This window comes from Chelonoidis abingdonii, chromosome 6, assembly GCF_003597395.2.
Source record: "Chelonoidis abingdonii isolate Lonesome George chromosome 6, CheloAbing_2.0, whole genome shotgun sequence".
In the NCBI taxonomy this organism is placed as follows: domain Eukaryota; kingdom Metazoa; phylum Chordata; order Testudines; family Testudinidae; genus Chelonoidis; species Chelonoidis abingdonii.
Genome location: NC_133774.1, coordinates 107,127,053 through 107,149,814, shown reverse-complemented (window position 1 = coordinate 107,149,814; position 22,762 = coordinate 107,127,053). Strand labels below are relative to the sequence as shown.

Here is a 22,762-nt window from a genome sequence, read left to right as displayed (position 1 = left end):
GTACTCTAGAAAGTGAAGAGACATGCTGGCCCTGCCATGTGGAAAAATCTGAATTTGAGTCATTAGCTTGGTCCTTTCTCTCCAGACCTAGAGCTTAGATCTTTCCGTTCTAAGCCAGTTCAGACTGGCAGCACTGCAGCAGCAATGTGTTTGTGTGACTCAATAGAATGAGTACTTTGTGTTGCTCAGAAGTGAGCGCTGTCTGTCTGTCTGCCGGAAGGTATAGCGCTGAAGAGCTCCACAGAGAGAGAGACATGTCACACCTTCCTTTTCTGGAGGGAAAGATGTTGCAATATTTAGTGCTGAGGATTCCTGGGGAAGTTTCTCCTCAGAAGAAAAGAATTGGGAGATGCTTAAAAAGTGATAGCTCCAGGTGAGACCTGTTCTGTCAGGGTCATGATAGAGTTGGGAATGTTTCTGTTATCCCCTGCTGAGCTGGAAGAAGGTGCTCTGATTATTTTCCTCAGAAGGTATCTTTTCTTAATGAACTTAGTCATATACAGAATGCTGTGTGACCTACACTGAGATATCTGTAATGAGCAGCAGTTTTAAGAATCTCCAAAGAAAGGAACATAGGGTTGATTGTACTCTCATTGAAGTTGATGGCAAAGCTCCCAGGATTAGGCCATAGTCCCCTGCAGTAGTTGAGAATCTCATTCCTTTTTCACACATTTATTCCGTTACAACATGGAGGTTAGGCTGTGATACCATATTGCTTAATGATACAGCACAGGGAGTTTTATTAATAGCTCGGTGAACTGGGATCTCTAAGTCTGTGAGCTGTGGATGTAATTTGTTCCTCAAGAGGACAAGTTGCTTGTTGGACTGCAGCATCAGAAAGACTTGCATTGGCATTGTCTCTGTCAATAACGACATACTCCAGCAGGATCCACATTATCATCAGGACAGAAGACTGGCTCTTATCAACAAAAGAGCCTTGTGCTTAAACAGAAAGCGTGTATGCCCAAGAGAAAAGGGGGCTCAGTGGTGATATCCAAGTATGCCATGAAGTCACCACCATTGACAAAGGATCACATTCATGTAATGTGAAACAAGGGCAAATTAAATGCTCTCACTATTCTAATACTTCACAGTCTGAGAGACCAGAGTGATACTGGAGGGCAGACTTTTTATATAACTTTCAACTTCTCAGGGCACATTATTCTGAGGATGTTGGTGCAGAGTTGTCCTGACCATTTTGTAACGTTGTGTTTTAATTTATACAGTCCTGTGCTAGATAATTCTTGAATCTTCTGCTGGAATATTTTCCTGCTCCTCTGGAAAATTTGGCATCTTTTTCAACTCAAAAAGTTAAATGAGCTAAATATCCAAGGGAGGGACCTGCAGGATTCCAACAGAGGTAATCAGTAAATATTTCAGTAGGAATCTACTACAGTCAAGTTATTTTTTTAAAAAGTCACTTACATTCTCACTTGTCAACACTAGCACTAACATTCAACCCACAGACTTTACTGAGTGGCCAAGGGATAAGGTCAGAAAATTATTTGTGCTCTGGCAAAGTAGAGGCCACAGAACCAAACTGAAGCAAAATAAAGAGAGAAAACTGTGAACAAAGTGATCGAGTAAAAGAAAGGAAAAGAATTAGTAAACATTACAGAAGTCTTTTTCTTCCACAGCAGTTTTTTCCTCTCATCCTCTGCTTATAAGCCACAGGGGAATGTTTCCTGTTTAAATGGTGCCTATTACAGAATGTGACAGCTTCTGGATTTCAGGAACATAACTACAATGTTAAGTGAGGAGTTACTGTGCTAATAATGGTTGAGCCTGAAAAGGCAATATTTTTCACATAGGAAGGGTCACCTCTGATAATTTTCATTTAAATCAAGGGTGGTTTCACAAGGATGCTACATCTTTTTAAGCTTCATTTCTCTTCACTGAGGATTGCTTAGTAAATGTGAAGCCTCTAATTATGGGGTAACTGGTAACAAAAGATGCATGATGGCCACCATCCTGCCCTCTCTGACCACTGGGAATGTCTACAGTGTTTTTCCTACTACTATAACAGTAGCTGTTCTGTCTCCTGGGCTTTGATTCTGCAGCATGGTCTGGATAGGTGGACCCTAGCATCTGCATGCAGCCCCTTAAGGTCATAGTCTGGGCTTAACAAAGGATTAACAAATAATAGGTAGAAAGGCAGAGCAAACTTCGATTGTAAAATCTTTGGGTCAGGGACCATATTTTTGGTGGTGTAGCGGGCCGGTTGCCTGTTCCAGCCCTGGAAGGGTTAAAGCCAGCCCTGGGAGAGGGCTGCGGCTGTGAAGGAAAGCCTGGGCTGATTGGAGAAGGCAGTAACAGCTGGGGCCATGCCCCAGCCAGGCCCAGCTGGTCCAGATAAGAGGCCGTGAGCTAGAAGCCCAAACACTCTCTCTCTCTGGTTGTAGAGAGAGAAGGGCCTGGCTGCTAGGGAGCTGAGCAGGGTACTGGGAGTGGAGCAGGGCTGGGGGAAGGCTAGAGGAGTTGGGGAGCTCCAGCCTGGAAAACTCCCAGGCTGCTGGCCTAGCTGAGGGCCTAAGGCAAGTACTGGGCTTGCAAGGGGCATCCCAGCAATAGGCCAAGGCAGCAGGTCCAGACCCAACCTTCCTATGATGAGTGGCTTACACTGCAGTCTGCCCCAATGCATGGGGGCAAGTTGGTGACTGGCAGTAGCCTAGGCGAGGTGGGGGTAGTGGGTGGGGGTTCCCCTGAGCGGGGAGACCTGGAGAAACAGTGGGAGTATTGTCAGGGAGCAGCACCCACTGAAAGGGTTACCTGGGGTCTGGGAGGGACATGGGGGCAGCGGTATCATGACACTGGCTGACAGGGGGCGCTCTGGAGGCTGGAAGCTAATTCCCCGAGACGACAAGCAGGAGGCGCCACCGGGTGAGTTTGTTCAGAGCCTACCACAATGGGATCCTGAGTCCATGACTGGGACTCTTAGGTGCAACTGTAATACAAATAATGAATAATAATGATAATGACAGTGGAAGATGGAGAGGAATGTGGTAGCAATATTAAAATGCAATTCAGTTTTAAAAGGTAATTATAGAAATGATTTTGTGGGGTTCTGTGTTCATTTTGCAACAAATTCTATAGAAACTGTACTCAATTTACAAATCAAAAGTGTGTTTTCTTACTGCTAACTCTGCAAAATTCACCTTGGAATCTGTATCACAAATGGGGTTCTTTCCTCCTTGGATGTCATCACCAGTAATAAATCATCTGAGACAAAGGCTCTGCAGGCCAAATTCAGCTCTCATACTTACTATATTAAGGCTGTATATTTTTAAATATATTAAAAATATTGAGAGACAATGCAAAAAGTACAAATGCAGAATGTAAGTGGTCTGTATAGCTGCACTGCAGATAACAGCAACGACCAGGAATATAAGGGCTACAACTCAGTGGTCCCATAACCCAGTAACAAACGTGGTATGAGTTTTCAGAGTAACTTGGACCTTAGTCCTATTTCATAAATAGACTAAAATTCAAGGGCACATAATGTGTCAGCCTGATTATAAAACATGGTTAAGGTACAAATTGAACCCATGGGCCAGTTCCTCAGCTGTTTGTAAATGGTCACAGCTCCATTGACTACAATTGAGCTATGACAGCTTACACAAATCAAGGCTTTGGTGCCTTATTTGTAACCAGCTAAGAGCCAACAGTGTTGCTAACAGGGTCTTACCTGTTTGTATTTGTAGTGTAGACGGGGCCTTTGGAAAGGAGATTTGTTTATAATTGGCTAGATTTGCAAGCTTACTTTTATCATATTATTTCCTGCCTAAGATTTCTCAGTGCTGAAAAGAAATGATTACAAAAACTTCGTACTCCAGGGCATTTTTAGGCAGGCAGGATTCAACCAGAACACGTCATTGCTGGTGCAGTTTTATTCCTGGAAAAGACTGCTAAGCAGAGCCAGAGTTCATGTCCACCAGGGCAACATACACTCAGCTCCAAGTCCTCTTCTCAGACCTTGGTATCTTTAAGCTGCACAAAAGCAGTTTGCTCTAGGGTGACCAGACAGCAAGTGTGAAAAACCAGAACGGGGTGGGGGCCCTATATAAGAAAAAGCCCCAAATATCGGGGCTGTCCCTATAAAATCAGGACATCTGGTCACCCTAGTTTGCTCTGTTAGCTCAGTGGCCTTCCTTTGTCATGTTGTCTTGTAAAAATATGTTTATGTATGTAGCTAAATGTCAGGAGTATCCCAACTCTTCCAACTTATTTTGCTGTCAGTTCAGTCAAGTATGGTGGTGGGAGGGAATCCAACACAGCACGAAGTATGGGACTTAAGCCTAAAACGTGGTATTGAATCTTTACCTCTGAGCAGAGCCATTGTGCTGCATCCAGAGAACAATATCGTCTGAGCCAACTGAGGCTGAGCTGTTATTGTTCTGGCTTTTTCTTGTTGGGCTATTTCTTTACCAAACCCAAAAGGAGAGTTAGAAGTCAGCTCCGCTAAGGGTGTACACTGTCAGAAGGTGACACACTTGGTAACATCTGTTGTGCAGAGAGCAAACACTATTGTTGATCTAACTGGTAATTTCCCCAGCATTGTATGGTATGCAAAGTATATAATAGAAGGAAGAAGACAGTTAAAGTCTGGGGTGCCTCCAAGGCTTGACATGATGTATTCAATCACCTCATACTATTAAATGTACTCCAGACATAAGCACCATAGAACTGCCTATAAAACTGAATAAGGGCCTGATCCAAAATCCACTGACGTAATAATGGCCTTTGTGTTGATTTCAGTGGGTTTGGGATCAGACCCAAAATGAATGTCATGATTGCTACTTGTGACACTTTATGCTGTAACATATTGCAGTGCACAGATTGTCCCAGCACTGTGATAGTGCATTGAAGGGATTAGAAACTCCAAAAATTCCAACTTGCAAAGTTTATACTTCATCTCCCTATCTGGGTGGAATAAGGCAGGTTTTCCTTTCTCCACCCTTTGTGAAATGGGCAGGGATTTCCAAGGCCACGCTGAGGATTCAGGGAGCCTGGGGCAAAGCAATTTCAGGGGCCCCTTCCATTAAAAAAAAGTTGCAATACTATAGAATACTATATTCTCGTGGGGGTCCCTGCGGGGCCCGAGGCAAAGCCCACTGCTTCCCCCACCCCCCCCCCCCCCCCCGCAGACCTGAAAAAATTAAACATTAAAACATCCGGCATCTTGCACAACTCATTTGAGAAAAACTCTTTTAAGTCACCTTTACAAGCACACTGTTTCTTAGCATCACTGACGCTAAAAGCAAACAAAGCTCATAAAAGTGCAACAAATTTCTGCAAACTTTTGGACAAAAACTAGTTTAAAAAGCAGAAAAAAATCACGGACAATGTCTGCTTTCCTTCAAAATTTGTTGTGGTTTTTTTAATTGAAAAGTTGAAATTAGTCTGCCAGAACCTGGACACGGTTTTGGGTTTCAAAAGTGTGTGGCCAAATATTTGCTGCTTGCTGTGTTTTTGTTTAAAGAAACAATAAAAAAACCTGCTTAAAAAATATCCAAAGCTTTTGAACCACCTCAACTTGTGACCAAACGCCTGAGCCCATCCAGTCAGAGATTTTTCCAGGTTTCTGAAATCTGCTGGCTTCCTTGACTCCATATCTGTCTCCATAACTTTGGGTTCATTTAGCTTAGAACATAAGAATGGCCATACTGGGTCAGACCAAAGGTCCATCCAGCCCAGTATCCTGTCTACCAACAGTGGCCAATGCCAAGTGCCCCAGAGGGAGTGAACCTAACAGTAATGATCAAGTGATCTCTCTCCTGCCATCCATCTCCACCCTCTGACAAACAGAGGCTAGGGACTTCATTCCTTACCCATCCCAGCTTATAGCCATTAATGGACTTAACCTCCATGAATGTATCTGTTTCCTAGAGACTGGCTCCATGGGGTCCCTCACAAACTGGAGATGGTTACTGTGGGTTTGTCTTTAATATAGCTTATATACATACTCCACGAACTGAGCATTTGAGCTTGTTCCAGAAAATGTTGTGAAAACTGAAATGCTCAAAATAGCACATGCATGTGAATGGACTCAGGGTAAAATTAAATTTAACCCAGGGTTCTCAAACTGGGGGTCGGGACCCCTCAGGGGGTCACAAGGATATTACTGGGGCTCGCGAGCTGTCAGCCTCCACCTCAAACCCTGCTTTGCCTCTAGCATTTATAATAGTGTTAAATATATTTTAAAAAGTGTTTTTTAATTTATAAGGGGGGGTGTCACACTCAGAGGTTTGCAATGTGAAAGGGGTCACCAGTACAAAAGTTTTGAGAACCACTGAATTAACCCCTCTGGAGCCTCAGGGAATGCAGGGGAGGGGGGCCTCCCTTGATAGGGCTGTAAAGGAGGTAGGTGGTGTATGATATTGCTCTTCTCATGGGGTCCCTCCCCCAGGGAAAAGATAACAGCTTGGCTCTTTGTGTTAAATAGCTGTCTGCAAGCCTCAAACTGCTGAATGAGCTTTAGGGTAGGGAAGGCTGTGCCTCTCCAAACAGCCTGGCCCTGGCCCCATCCAACCCCCATCCACTTCCTGCTCCCTGACTGCCCCCCTCAGAATTCCCGACCCATCCTGCTCCTTGTCCCCTCACTGCCCCCCCGAGATCCTAAGAATGCCCACGATCCAACCTCCTGTTCCCTGTCCCCTGACTGCCCCACCCCGAACCTTTGTCCCCTGACTGTCCCCAGGACTCCCTGCCCCTTATCCAACCGCCCTGGCTCTCTGACCATGCTTCTTACCTTCGCCTCCCCCCTCTCCCGGAGCCTCAGTGTGCCACGTACAGGAGCGTCCCTGGACAGTGCTGCAGCAGCCTGACTCCAGCGGGGCCTGAGCTCCCACTGCTCAGCCCAGAGCTCACAGCCCCACCCGCTTACCACATGGCTCCAAGTGGGGAGGAGCTCAGGTCACTCCTGGGTTACCCCCGCCTCTCCCCTCTCTTGGAGCCTCAGAGTGCCGCGTCCAGGAGCTGTCCTGGTCTCTGGACAGTGCTGCAGCAGCATGGCTCCAGTGGGACCAGAACTTGCAGCCCCCGCCCCCCCCCTTACCATGCAGCTCTGAGCAGGAGGAGCTCAGGCCCCGCTGGAGCCATGCCACTTAGCTCTGTCCAGGGCTGCTCTTGGACGTGGCGTGCTGAGGCACCGGGGGATGGGGGAAGGCAGAGATGGGCAGGAGCATTCTTGTGGGGGCCCCTGCAGGGCCTGGGGCAAATTGTCCCATTTGCCCTCCCCCCTCGGGCAGCCCTGGGGATTTCATCTCCCTATATTCCATATTCTCCTGAGATCTATGAAGGTCAGGACTAAAGTTAAACGAAAAGCAGAATTTCCATCCAGGGGAAATTCCCATTTTTTGACATGTGTTTTAGTTGTTGATTAAAAGTGGAAATTTCAAAACTTTTTGTGGAATCAAAATCATGCAATTTTATCATTCAGAAATGTCAAACTTTTTTGTTTAAAGCCATGATGACATTAATCTCTGTCCACCTGAGCAGTCACAGTGCCTCAGGGGAGTTGTTGATAAAGTGCCTCATGGCCCCATTCTCCCTCATGGAGCAAACTCTGGCCATACTACATCTCCAGTGGTACACTTTTCAGTAGTTAGTCCTGACTACAGATGGTTGGAATGCCTTGGCAATACTTCATAGCCATTTCAACCCAACTGAACTGGACTCGATGGCAGAAGGATTTCTCTAGGAGTTGTGCTCCTGTGAATGCCCTGATGTCCATTACCCCAGAACCTCTTCACTGGAATTGATTCACATCACAGAGCTGGACAAGGAAGAGTGCTCACTGAGTGAGCGTTGCATTCCTCATTGATTCTGTGCAGGTTTCTGGGGATACAATGCCATGGACAGTGGTCATATCCATATCCTTGCTCTCACCCTCTTTCTGGTCTTGATCTTTGCAGAGGACCTTGTGAGGTCCTAAGGAAGTGAAAATAATGTTACAGAACTGGCATGTTTCTACCCCAGCTCCACCAAAACTAGATTCCCTCTGCTAGTGGAGGAAGATGAGATCTATACTCATAGACAAATTGCTTCAGCCTCCTTAGGTATTTCAGGAACTCTGTGGTTTTTTAGGTTGACTTACCATATTCAAGTACAGTCCCAGCTTGTACAGTTTCTTTCCTGTAAACTCCACAAAAGGATTTTCTACATCTTTTCTCATCCTAAAGAATCACCAATCTTATTACAAACTGTGCAGAAATCATTTCTCCTCATTCCCCCCCACCTCAAGCCACCTCACTTAAATACAGATACTTGTGGGAAATGGAACGTGGCAGCCATTTAACAGATAACACATCTGTTTTCCCAGGCTTTTCCTGGAGCTGAGAGGGGGTTAAGAATGAATTGAAGGGAATTTTTTTTGTGGAGGGGAAAAAAAGAGGGGGGATTTTTAATTTTGGTCCAGTTGTTGTCTTGTAAGGAACAATTGGTCCAGTTCATCTGTTATAGGGATTTTTTTTTTTATAATCTGTACAGGGGCCCAGAGTGTTGGATGGGGATATTTTAAATACGTTGACATAAATAACTTAAGAGTACAACAAAACTGGGCAGCAATTTAGGGGAAGAACTGAAGAAAAATACTGTGTCTAGTTAAAGCTGCAGAGGAACTTACTCAGGCAGCATATAACGATCTAAACTAGAATTTGGCCAGGACAGTGAGGTTAACACTTTTGATCTTGTATACAGTCCCATAGGATTTTTAGTGATCACAAGCGATTAGAGAACTCTGTTTTGTCCCATTTAGAATACAGCATTCCCAGCAGAAAAGTGCCTTCCTGGGGCAATGACTCCATACCGTCTCAAAAAGAATATTGAATCACAAATACAACTACCTCCAGCACCTGAGGTTTTCCTTGGCAGTTTTCCATCCAAGTACTGACCTGGTCCAACACTGTTCAATTTATAAATGAGATATAATAAGATCACAGCCGGAGGTGATATGATTGTTGATGAGTCGCATGCAAAGTTTTGAAGGCTCAAGGGAATAAAAGTTGATGTTGAAATTGGATGGATGGAACAGAATTTGTTTTTATATCCAGGCCCTTTCACACCAAAGGAATTCAGATGTGCTTTACAGTATGAGGTATGCGTGGGCACATTTAGATTTGCATGCCATTGTGAAACATACCTTTAAGTTGTTGTTTGGTGCCAGGATCTAGGAAGGGGAAATGCCTGCAGTTCCTCTGGCGTCAGGATTTTCAACAGGAGTCTTTTTGCTTAGTATGTAAGTGTGGGCTATAATCCAGCTCCATGCAAAAGCATTTCAGTCATGCAGTTGTATCAGTCTGATTTCATATCCTAGTGTCCTAATATGGGGGCAAAAAAAAAAAGCCATATATAGCCTGACTGATCAGTTGTAATTCACACTTTTTGTTGTTTCAATGCAAGCCTATGTATGTGTATTTATTTCAGAATTAAAGTGTCCACACACAGAATTTGCACAGAAATAACAAAAAGTGCCAATTAAAACCAGTTTAGTTATTTTTGTGCAAGTTTGTATGTAGACAAGGCCTTAAACATATGGGCAAGATTGACAATGTAAAATTAGGTCTATTATGGCTCTACCCACAGGATTCGTAAACATATGTGTGCAGGAGCTTCAAATGGAAGTAGTAGTTTCCAGCCAGGTTAGAAGTAACTATAAACTTGATTTCACCTTTATCTGACATTGTTACAAATTTGAACAATGTTTCTTTATATCTTGGCAGTTTTTGTGCATGTATATCTGATCAAAAATGGTTAACATTTACCCCGTGGCCTTTGTTAGCTTCTGTAGAGTCATTATGGCCTAACACATAAGTATAGTATGCCAAATTGAATTGGGTTGAAGTGGGTGAAATCAAAGAAATTGTCTGCTTCCATCCAGTCTGAATTTGACCCCATCATGTTTTAAAATGTCTACACAGTGTGTTAATGTGACCAACAACATTAATTCCAGGAGCTTTCATTATACAGAGAGTTATATCATTATTACCGTGACATTTCGGGGCATTCACTCAGACCAGTAAGGGGTTCTGTCACCATCTGACCCGTAACCCTGGGAGCCTCTATGCTGTGCAGTGTTAGCTCATTGCCCTGACACCAGTAGCCTCTTTGCAGCACAGTGGCCTCAGCCTAGCTTCCATCAGCCTGGTTACTCCTGCCAGGGTGACACCAACAGCGCTTCTGGTCCTGATCACCCCACAAACCATTTACCCTGCAGCATCCAGTGCCTTTCACAGGTTACGCACAGAAGGTATTAAGTTTACTGTCTCCAAAGAGGCAGAGTGCACCAGCCTGTTTGTGTAGCTGAGGACTTCACCCCTCAGTTTAGTATACAGCACTGAGATGGTTTTGTAATAAAACTAAGAATACATTCATTAACAAAGAACACATATTTTAAGTTATAATAAGTGGAACAGAAAACAGAGTTATGGTTACAAGTCAAACAAAACATGCTTTCTAGTGACTAAAACTTAATTTCAGCACTTCATAATCTTTATCTAAGCAGATTTCTCACCTATAGTCTATTCCAGCTATTCTTTGTTGTTAGGTTAAGAGGATCCACTTTTCATGATCTCATAGGACACTGCTCATCCTTTGTCCCCTATCATGGATGCCAAAATGGCTTTCTGCCTTTGCTATGGTCTCCGTTTCAAGAATCTAGAAGGCTTCTTGAGGGTGCAGGCTCCATCCCCTGTGATTGTTCAGAGATCTTTTTCATGCTCAATTAGCTTCATGACTATGCAGATTGCTTTTCATTGTCCTCTCAGATGTTACCTGACTCAGTTTATAGTGAATACGCAGGAAGACAGGCAAAACAGCTTTTCTTTATTTAGGACAGGCTGTGTGTATGCCCTTCTTGCAAAACACCTTCTGAGAACATATTTCCATTACACATCTCTAATTCTTTATACACCTCCCATACATATTTTTGACCAGCAGGTTACTAGTTTGCATATGATACCTAAGATGACAGCTTTTAGATATAGATTGACAAGAGCGTGTTGGGGCAATGAGTGTGTCAGGCCTGATGTGAGTTATGGTATGGTGTGCCCTCTGCCAGTTGGCATTGAGGGACTCCCTGGATCACAGTTACTACACAATTTACTTTTTTTTAAAAAGAGAGAGAGAAAAAGAAAAAGAGAGAGAAACTAAACCACTAAAAAGTTAATATTAAGTCATAACATTAAACAGGTTCCACATTTTTCCCAGTAGAGCATAAAGGGGGAGCAGACAAAAATAATGTGAACACCTCTTGTTTCAGCAAAGCCCAGCAGAACACAAATAACCGTATGCACTGCACGTATAAGTCAGGGACTCGCGTCCAAAAACCCATTTGCATGGACCATTATTTTCGTGCTCAGTAATCCAATTTGCACATATATATGTGAGTTTTTATGAGCCCAGCTGATGAGCATACATTTTTTACAGCTGCACCTGTTGTAATCGCCTTCTAAAATTTGGCACTTTGAATTTAACTGAAGCCCACAGAAGCATGCAGATTTAGAATTAAGGTTAACACTTTATTCATAACTCACTGCTGTTTACATCTATTCTAAATTTGGCCTGAAGTCTTAGCACAAACACTATAGAGAAGAATTTTATCTACTAACCTGTTCCATGGCTGGCTTTGAAAACCAGAGTGCTAGGAGGCCTTTCATGCTTATTTAATATGTGTAATATGGACTTGCTTATTTTCTTGGCTTTAAAACAATGTTGGGTGAAACTCCATAATTTCAGGTCCAGGATCAGTTCAGATAAAAGGCCAAATTCACCCCTGCCTTAAAAAAGTTTAAATCTTATTTACTTCAGTGAGCACTACAGGTTGTTTAGGAGTTTACATCTGGATTTACGAGCCCAGTTCGTTCACCCAAGTTTAAAATTTTTAACTAAAATGATTTGCCCAAAGAGAGACAGCCTTTTGCAGAGCTGGGATAGAATCCAGATCTCCTGGCTCTCAGACCTTTGTTTTAACCATTCTTCCCCTCCTTCATCAAATCCTTAACATTATCCGAATGCTGGCTTTGATTGTGTGGAATGGGATTATTGTCAAATGTAATTAAAACCACATGGTTTTCCCAACTGCATATCAGGTAAGACACTACTGGGATCACAGCAGAGCTTTTTAGTTATCTGTTCTGTATGTGTCTATCAATCTAACTAGAATCATTTATTTTTCTTTACAAACCTTTTAAAAATGTTCTCTCTGATAGGACACTTACCAGGAAGCAATCACAAGACCCTAAAAAAATCAACATGCTTTTTCTTTCTCTGAACTACAAAAGCCATTTAGTGCAGACCCGCTGAGTATCTAGCTCCTGAGTTCAGTTCAAGCTCTCAGCCAGATTCATTCAGACTCTTTCATTGCTAATGTACTTTATGGCCCTCTGGAGATGATGTGAGAGAAATTTGGCAGTAATTAGTTGGAGAGATGTATCCAGCAGTCAGTAGGTGCTCAGTTTGAACTGCACATCTTTCTTTCTTGTCAGATCGTTGGTTGTGATCACCAGCTGGGAAGCACTGTCAAGGAAGATAACTGTGGGGTCTGCAATGGCGATGGGTCCACCTGCCGGCTGGTTCGAGGCCAGTATAAATCCCAGCTCTCAGCAAATAAACGTAAGCTGTTGACTTTAACCTCAAAGGGTAGAACGAGCCCTCTGAATTGAAAGTGGTGATGAGGTGTCAGAGGGACAAGTAGGTGGGTAAAATGGCAACTTTCCTCTTCTTAGTGAAGTACATAAGCTTCTTAAGGGCTAGATTGTTCCCAGGTGTTAAGCCATGCAGGGGAGTAAGGTAGCGTCAGGCCATGTCCTCCCCATCCGCAAGAACCCCTTCTTGACTAAGTAAGAACTGCTCAGATTCTGGTGCTGTCTGCAGAGGGAAGAGAGTGGGAAAGCAGGGACTTGTGCCCATTACTCCCCCTTTCAAGGTAGTGAGAATGGGAAGAGAGTTGGCTCTACTCACTACTCAGGTTAGCTGGTTGGGCACATAGCCTGGAGTGTGTTGCATCCTGAATAGGGGTGAAGAAGTAACTTATACCACTCCACCAGTGCCAGAGGGAGCAGGGAAGGAATTGTCATGTCTTTCTGGAGCACATTTCTACACCAGAGCTCCTCTTGGGATGGTGTAGCTATGCTGCCCTTTATGCTATAAGTTGAGTCTAACCCTAAGGGAGCTCATGCTTTTTCCCACAATACCTGCACCTGCTTTACTCTTTCAGTGAGTTCTGTTGGAGTTACATGGGCCAGGTCTATATTTTTATAATTCTTTTTTTTAATGCTGCATGGTGCATGCTCTCAACATTTCAAATAACACTAATTTCCCATGAGGGTGTGTATGTACATTTGTGGATTCCTGTTGGATATCTTGCTCTTTATATTTGCATTTGGTTTCTGTGGGGAACAATGAGAGGTGTTTGTTTACAGAATCATTTTGCTCTGACAGAGAATAACTTGTTGAGCAGGGAGCACGGCGCACACCACTCATGAGCACATCCACCTTCTGCATCTTAATGTGCTAGCTGAGGTGGGAGGGAGAGGGCTGAGACCTTCTGCTGTATGGAAGAGGGAAAGGAATCATCTGTGGAAGGAGTTGGCATTGTTGAAGTAGGACTGTGTATGGCAGAGCTGAGGAAATAATTCATACCAAAGCAAGGAGCGGAATCTTGCCTCTGAAATGTTCATGAGCAGATTGCACAGTTCTCAGACTTGAAATCACTTCTGAATGTCTTTACAAATGTATTTTAGGAATAGCTCATTTTTATTATCATTTATTTGTTACTGTAGTAATACCTAAAGGTCCCCATCAAGGACCAGGGCACTGTTAACACTGTACAGACACATAACTAAAATACAGTCCCTGATCCAAAGACCTTGCAATTCAGTATAAGACAAGAAACAACAGGCAGAAACACGTACATGGCGGCGAGTTACCGGGTAACCTCCCTCCATATCATTCAGCATCCACCAAACATCTGACAAGAAAAACCAGGTAAAAAAATTCTGTTAGAGCCCAATTCCCCTCTCAGATATACTTGTATAACTTCCAGAGGTACAAACTGGAGTCATGCATAGAACTGAGGGGATAATTGATTGATTTAACCAGCATTTGCAGATATTTTCAGTGGCCCCAAAACTGAGTTTTCAACAAATTTATTATTTGACCAAAAATTTCACCCAGTGCAAGTCATGCATGCCTGTCTGAAGGCAGAATTGGGCCCTCAGACCTTGATCCTGCAAACGCTTAAGCACATGGATAATTTTACTCATCTGAATAGCCGCACTGAAGTTAGTAGGACTAATTCCAAGAGTAAAATGTATGCATGTACTTAAGTGTTCACACGATCAGTGTTTAGTCTATTCTCTGGGATGGGTGCTGAGTTTTGCGTAGTGGCCAGTTTAATCTCAGGCCTTCTCTTTAAAAAGAATTTCTTGACCCAGGAAGGACACGCTTCTTTTCTCATGCGTCTTTCCTGTGTCCCCCAGGGAAAGCTCTGAGGGCAGCAATAAGACTTTTGAGCCATGTTGTTACTTGAGATAGGAAGGATCAGTAGGCGCATATGTGAAGCAAGTGGCTAGACGTCATCGTAGGTGTCCCCTGGGCATGTGTATGATTTTATTACCCTTGATGTACATTGGAACATTTACAAACACACATTTCTCAGGCTGTGCTGGAGGAATTGGGCAGTGGCTTTTTTCTGGTCTGCCAAGAGTTGCTGGAAATTGTTTATTTTCTCAAAACCATCCCAAACGTGCTGTTGTGCTTGTCACACTGAATTCATTTTCTCTTAGTGCTTGTATCCAGCTCTGTTCTCCACACTGTTTATACCATGCAGATGGGTGGAGAAAGGACAGTGCTAGAAAGGGAAGAAGTTCACGGAGCTTTAAAACAGTTAGTACTTGCTACAGAAATGACTTCCTCAGCATTTATTGGGACGGTATATCTGTGCCAAAGGCATCAGCAATTGAAATGCAGCAGGGTAGGAAAAGATGTGTCCTTGATTTCCCTCCTGCATTTTTCTACCGGAGAAACACCTGTGTTGATTCCCTTTTTCACCCTTTTAAAGATAATTAAAAGATTTTGGTACAAAAGAGCCCATTCATTCTTCAGGTCCTGAAGAGGAATTCTGTGTAGTTGGAATGCTTGTACTTTTCACCAACAGAGGTTGGTCCATTAAAAGATATTACTTTATATACCTTGTCTTTCTCACATACTTCAAATGTAGTTACAGCTCCCCCATCCCAATACAATGGGGGAGGGGGAATTATTTTTCTGATTCTGCCCTTAAGCATGAGTATTGTTGATAGGACTGCACAGACTTTTTTTTCATCAAAATCCAAAGCCAGGAGAATTGATCTGACTTTGGATTTCTATGCATACTCTTGAAACATCAAGACTTGGGTGGATCATGGACTTTTGTATCCCCTCCACAATTCCTCTGTCTCTCTTCACCCATCAGGCCAGGGCTCCCTCTTCACAATACCTTCATGTATCTTCTGAGGAAGGAGCCAGAGGCCTCATATTCTTCCCCACCCTCCCTCCATTCAGCTTTATAGGGCAGCTAGTTGACCCTCTTCTCTCCATATTGTTTGTCTGAGGGTTCAGTCACTAGGTGTTCTCCCACTCCCACCATGTCTCTTCTTGGGGATGAGGGAGGAAGCCCCAAGAAATGGCCCTACTGTCTTGCTGCTGCTTTGCATAAGCTGAGACTTCTCAGGATGTGCTATGATAATAAGGAATCCCCTGGAGAGATGCCATTTCACAAAGAGTGTGCTATGATTTCACATGGAGAATAAGCAACAAGAGCAGGTGAATTATATCCCTAGTAATAAAATGGAGAGAGAAAGAATGCAAAGAAGTTATGCGATATAAGCTGGGTGGTCTTTAAACAATAATATTTTCCAATTGTTCCATGGCACATTAGTAGGTCTTTAATTTGAAGACTGTGTTCAAGGTATCCTGACACTAATCACAGTTTTCAAAATCTGCTGAGACAATTTTCTTTATTTTCTTAAGCACAAAACTCATAAAACAAAGAGAACTCTGTCAGTGTGAGCTACTGAACAGTAAGATTTCTAATACAGTTGGGGAGCTCTAGTGATTTCTTTAACATATAACATTTGTAAAGGGAATATTAACATTTTTGGAAACATGACACTATATTCTGTTTTCTGAAACCCACTCAGAAAACTGGATAAGCAGGGAAACTATATGTCATAGTCATGAACCTCATGCAAGAAAATATACTTATGCTGCTGGGTTCCTTAAACATTATTGTAACAAGAGTAATGGAAATCTGTTAATACACAGTGAAGCAGGTAAGAATCTATAGCTGGTCAAATAATTGAACAAGAACCTATGGGTAAAAATGAAAGAAATTTGTGTTTGCTGTCATGAATGATACCAGACATACACATGCAGGATACATTACAGAACACAGTTGACCATTTTAACTTCAATTTTCTAAAAGTCTCTGAGGATACCTGAAGCCTTGGATTATTTTGGGTTAGGGTAATAGAGGAAATTATCCCAGCAGATTTTGAAAACTAATTAGCTTCAGGAAACCCTGAACACAATCTTCAAATCCTCAAGTCTAGCTGGCTTTGCAGCTTCTCTTCTGCAAAGTGTAGGAGCTCCATGAGACTGGAGCTTTAGCCCTGCAGAGCCTAAGGGTTCTGTACAATTGTTTTGCAGAAGACATCAGTCCAGTACTGTTGGACCCCAGCTCAGACTTGTGCTGTTCTAGGATCTGGTCCTAGAGTATTTGTGAGAGCTTTTGGACAATAGTTTCAGCAAACCCCTAGGGACATATCCAAACCTTGGATAAGAAAGTGTTCTAGTTAACCAGGCTTTGGATAATCAAATTTTGATTGAATGAACTTACTATTGTTACTGTATAAAAGAATCCCTATCTTTTCCTCCTCCGGCTTTCTACTCCACCTCTCCTCGCCATGCACTACATGTACTGTCAGCTCTTATTTGGCCACTGTTCCAGAAAAACACACTGGCATCAGCTAATAAAAGATCTTTTAGGACATCAGCAGGGAAGCTTGCTGAACTTTTTCCCAGCTCTGACAGTCCTAAATTGATTATGGCTTAATGGCTCCCAAATATTTTCCCTAGGAAGAAAGCTTTCTTTAGTGATATTCCAACCAATCATAAATGGAAGCTGTATCTTCTATTCAGGGTTTCATTCATGCTATGAAAGCTGCACCGGGCCAAAAAAGGGAACAGTTTTGTCGTGTCTGGACCAGATGAGATTTACAGCCTATTGATCGGGCAGCTAGATAGAAAGTATTGTAAATACTGAACTGGTCTTACACCTACAAGTCTAGACGGTGACATGACTCAGTGAACTGAGTTACAAGACTTTTAACTTGGCTTATAAACAGACTCCATAACTATACACTGAATTTGACAGCGGTGCTAATATCTGGTCATCAGAGGGTCATACAGTAGTGTGGACACTGAATCACTTTTTGCAAGAGAATAAGGGTGGGGAATCATGGGGGGGACCCCTTTTGAGGCAGAGTTGAGCACACTGAGGGCTAAAATGGAGAGTTTGTCTTTGCTTGCACTTTCCATGACCTATAAATAAACAGAGACTTTCTATTTTCAGCACTCTCAGTCCATTAACTTTTATGAACATACATTTGTACTAAAAATGTTCATAGATGTAGTTTTAAAAGCTCCATCAACCTTTTTTCCCACTGTCTGCAACATTTTAAATATATCTACAAAGAACCCAAAGCTTTCCTTTATGGAAAATCATTGTGAGGCAGTGTCATACAGTGGATAACTTTTTGGCTGTTATGAGTATGAATAAAACAGAAGAGAGAACAGAGCACATGTCATCTTCCTGAGCCTGCAGACAGACATAATAGTTCTGAGAGATGTTTGAACTGCCCTAGTCATCACAACAGGGTGTTGATTCTGAACCACAATAATGACAATTAAAATGTTTACCTTGTTAACTATTTCACGATCGGTTGTTTTTAATAGAAATGCTCATCATTCTAGGATCCAGGGTTGGGCCTGAGTACTGTAAATCTTCTTATTTTCCTTGCCCATGTCTGACCACTGTTCAGAAAGTCCCGGTGACAGTTCAGATTTTCCACTGAAAGCTAGCCTCTTAGTGGCTGTGTTGCTTTCAGGTGCCAAAATAGCACCCTGCTGCTTTCAAAGCAAGACCTCATAGCTCCTAGTCGAAGGGAGTCACATGATTCAACCAGGGAATTATTTTTATTGGGGGTTGAAGGGAACATTCCCATTCCCGTTTCAGCTTTGAGGGGGGCAACACTGTTGTGATTCCTGTCCCCCAACTGTCAGCATCAAGTTCGAGAGGAGGGAGGGAGACAGGAAGCAGAAAGAGGAGGAGGTAACAGCCTGAGGTTGCTACTGAGAGTAGCTGAGTGCTCTCCTGTCTGCCTGGCTTAGCAGATGATTAGAAGGAAGGTGGGGAATCTGCTATCTGGAGCCACAACACTCTCCCTTTCTGTACCCCTGCAGAGCACCAAGATGCTATTGAGATAGTTAGTTCTTTAGCATCATTGATCTAACAGTAGCATGTAAACTGCAGGAGAGAGCAGATTAGTGACCACTACCTTGGACTCATTAAGGGCGCAAACTGGCTTCCACTGAAGTCCATGGCAAAGCTCCCAGTGACTTCAATGGTGCAGGATCAGACCCCAAGAGCTAGTTTATGTTGCAAGTCTAATGGGCACGTGTACTACCATGGCTTTTTGTGGGTGGTATGGAAAGGAACACACAATTATACCACCATAGTAGGGACATGCCTTAGTAGGGTGTGCTGTGAGACAGGAAGGCGTTACAGAGTTTAGCTGGGAGATCACGTGGCATGCTAAGGCATGTGGAAGGGAAAGGGTTTTGGGGATTCAGCTGGGAGAGGATCATGTGGCATGTGAACGAACAGGGAGTTCTAGAGTTCAGTGTTTTAACTTTTTCCTTTGAACATTTGAATATTTTTATACTTCCCTAATTCAGCACAAATATATATGCCAAAATAATTTGGAAGGGTAAGATATGCTTTGTTTTAATTGGAGGCTGGGTGAAATAAAAAGCTGTCAGTCCCTCTTTAGACACTTGAGTAATAGTGGAGTATAAATAAAATCAGTAGGTTGGAATGTGAATGTCCCTTTAAGATGACTTCTGTTTTAAAAAAAAATCCCACTGACTGCAGAGATACTGAGGAGGTTAGAGGACAAGTTTCCCTGCTGCTGACCTTTGCCTTTTGTCAGGACCTGGGGGGGCGGTGGCAGTGGAAGAGTTATGGTACTAAAAGCTTGGCTTTTAATTTTCCCGTGAACAGCTCTTTCAGTGCTTGGTTGGAGATAGGAGGGTTTCCTTTGCTTACTGACTCAATGCATTTTTGCATTTATCTGCAGTGGAAGACACTGTTGTTGCTGTTCCCTATGGAAGTAGGCAGGTTCGTCTAGTGTTGAAAGGACCTGATCACTTATGTAAGTAGAAAAAGCCAGTGTGGTGTTGCTTTATAAGAGCCTTGGTATCCTCTGGTGTTTTATTTACAACAGGAATGTCTGGTTTCTTTCTCTCAAATCACTGATTTCAACACGGGACAGAATCCTGCCTTTGGGTGCTCTGGACAATCCCAGTGAAATCAGTGGACTTGCACATGCATCTGAGAGTAGAATGAGGCCAGAGGCTCAGAATCTTTCTGTCCCTCCACAATTTTTCAACCATTTCTGTGTATTCATCTTTTGGCACCCCTGCACCTTTTGGAGTGCCATGTACCCCAGAGTGTGCAAGCAGAGAACATCCTCTGCACTCAGGAGAACACAGCTTTGACCGGTCTGTGAGCAAGGACACAAGCCTGGGCAGTAAAGCTCTTTGCGCTCTTCTCCTCTCTTTCATACCTATGCAGTAGCCAGCCACCTCCTGCCTCTTTTTCAGCAGTGGCACTGAAGATAGATCAAAATGGAAGTGAGCTGAGTATGCTGCCCATGCATTTATAGAAGGAAATGCTGCAGCATTCTCTAACAATAGCCCCAAACACTCAAAGTGGTGTAACTGGTAAGATGTAGCATTTGGGGCAATTACAAAATACTGTAGTGGTTTTTTTCCCTTAAGTGTGGATACAACTTTCTGACAGCATAGACCCCAGTAAGAGACAGCAAGCCATATGTCAACCTTAACAGAGCACTAGTAATAGCAGAGTTGAAATGCATAGGCAATCACGCCAAAGTGCTTCCATCCTGGTACAATGGAAACGGTGTGTTTGGAAATCCCAGTATATGATCTGCTATTTGTGTTGAGACAGCAGTAGTTACTTAATAATCTCATAGACTCATAGGTCAGAAGGGACCAATATGATCATCTAGTCTGACCTCCTGCACAAGGCAGGCCACAAAACCCTGCCCATACACATTTATAACAACCCCGAACCCATGACTGAGTTATTGAAATCCTCAAAATTGAGATTTGAAGACCTCAAGCTGCAGGGAATCCACCAGCAAGCGACCCATGCCCCACGCTGCAGAGGAAGGCGAAAAACCTCCAGGGCCCCTGCCAATCCGCCCTGGAGGAAAATTCCTTCCCGACCCCAAATATGGCGATCAGCTAAACCCTGAGCATGTGGGCAAGACTCACCAGCCAGCACCCAAGAAAGAATTCTCTGCAGTAACTCAGTTCCCATCCCATCCAACATCCCCTCACAGACCATTGAGCAGACTTATCTGCCGATAATCCAAAATCAAATTGCCCAAATTAAACTATCCCATCATAACATCCCCTCCATATACTTATCAGCTTAGTCTAAAGCCAGATAAGTCTTTTGCCCCCACTACTTCCCTCGGAAGGCCGTTCCAGAACTTCACTCCCCTAATGGTTAGAAACCTTCGTCTAATTTCAAGTCTAAACTTCCTAATATCCAGTTTGTACCCATTCGTCCTCGTGCCTACATTAGTACTAAACTTAAATAATTCCTCTCCCTCCTAACGTTAATCCCCCTGATATATTTATATAGAGCAAGCATATCCCCCGAGCCTTCTTTTGGCCAGGCTAAACAAGCCAAGCTCTTTGAGTCTCCTTTCATAGGCAGATTTTCCATTCCTCGGATCATCCTAGTAGCCCGTCTCCCTCTGAACCTGTTCCAGTTGAATTCATCCTTCTTAAACATGGGACCAGAACTGCACACAATATTCCAGTGGGGTCTCACCAGCCGCCGTATATAACGGCACTAACACCTCCTTCTCCTTGCTGGAAATACCTCGCCTGATGCATCCTAAAACCGCATTTGCTTTTTTAACAGCCATATCACATTGGCGGCTCATAGTCATCCTGCTATCAACCAATACCCCAAGGTCCTTCTCCTCCTCCGTCGTTTCCAACTGATGCGTCCCCAACGTATATCTAAAATTCTTATTATTAATCCCTAAGTGCATGACCTTGCACTTTTCACTATTATATTTCATCCTATTACTATTACTCCAGTGTACAAGGTGGTCCAGATCTTCCTGAATAGTATCCCGGTCCTTCTCCGTGTTAGCAATACCCCCCAGCTTCGTGTCATCCGCAAACTTTATTAACACATTCCCCGCTCTTTGTGCCAAGGTCAGTAATAAAATAGGTTAAATAAGATCGGTCCCAAAACCGATCCTTGAGGGACTCCGCTAGTAACCTCCTTCCAGCCTGACAGTTCACCCTTCAGTACGACCCGCTGGAGTCTCCCCTTTAACCAGTTCCTTATCCACCTTACAACTTTCACATTCATCCCATCTTTTCCAATTTAACTAAACAGTTCCCCATGCGGAACCGTGTCAACCGCCTTACTGAAATCGAGGTAAATTAGATCTACCGCATTTCCTTTGTCTAAGTAATCCGTCACCTTCTCAAAGAAGGAGATCAGGTTGGTTTGGCACGATCTACCTTTATAAATCCATGTTGCAATTCGTCCCAATTACCATTGACCTCAATGTCCTTAACTACTTTCTCCCTTAAAATTTTTCCAAGACCTTACACACGACAGACGTCAAGCTAACAGGCCTATAATTACCCGGATCACTTTTATTCCCTTTCTTAAAAATAGAACTACGTTAGCATGGTTCTCCAGTCGTACGGCACAACCCCCGAGTTTTACCGATTGCTTAAAATTCTCGCTAACGGGCTCGCAAAATTTCACAGCGCCAGTTCCTTTAATATCCTCGAGTCGGTGGAGATGGTCCTTGTCCGGTCTCCGATTTTGTCCCATTAAGCTGTCAAGTTTGGCCTACCTATGCCTCAGTATGCGGTAATATCAACCTTCCATATCCACATTCCCGTTTTGTCATCCCTTCCATCGTCCTAAACTCCTCACAGTCCCTATAAAGACCGAAGAGGCAAAAGTACTTATTTAGATATCTGGGCCATGCCTAGGTTATCCTTAACCTCCCCAGCTTTCCCATCCTCAGTGTATAGCGGCCCCACTTCTTCTTTCTTGTTTTCTTCTTATTTATGTGGCTGTAGAACCTTTATCTTATTGGTTTTGATCCCTTCGCAAGGTTCCAGTTCTAACGCGGCTTTTAGCCTTCCTCACTTTATTCCCTACACGTTCTGACCTCACTAAGGTTAGCTTCCTTGCTAATCACCAGCCTTTTCTCCATCTTCCTTGTAAAGCTTTCTTGCTTTTCCCTAATCCCGCTCTCTGAGTTGCCTGTGGCTCATGCCAGCTCCCGCCCATTGGTCTTTTTCCACCCTTTCTTGGGAGGCAGGCTTCCAGACAGTTTTCCTGGCAGCTGCGAACTTAAAGCAACTT

General features: G+C 43.4%; 1 protein-coding gene across 4 annotated transcripts in view; it reads left to right on the top strand.

Moving 5' to 3' along the window:
• ADAMTSL1 (ADAMTS like 1) overlaps window positions 1-22,762 on the top strand; it is a 684,387-nt gene that overhangs the window by 495,759 nt on the left and 165,866 nt on the right. For all 4 annotated transcript variants that reach the window (XM_075067314.1, XM_075067313.1, XM_075067312.1 and 1 more), the window contains 2 exons: window positions 12,483-12,609; window positions 19,398-19,472. In XM_075067314.1, the coding sequence (XP_074923415.1) occupies window positions 12,483-12,609; window positions 19,398-19,472 (202 nt within the window). The remainder of the gene's footprint in view (window positions 1-12,482; window positions 12,610-19,397; window positions 19,473-22,762) is intronic.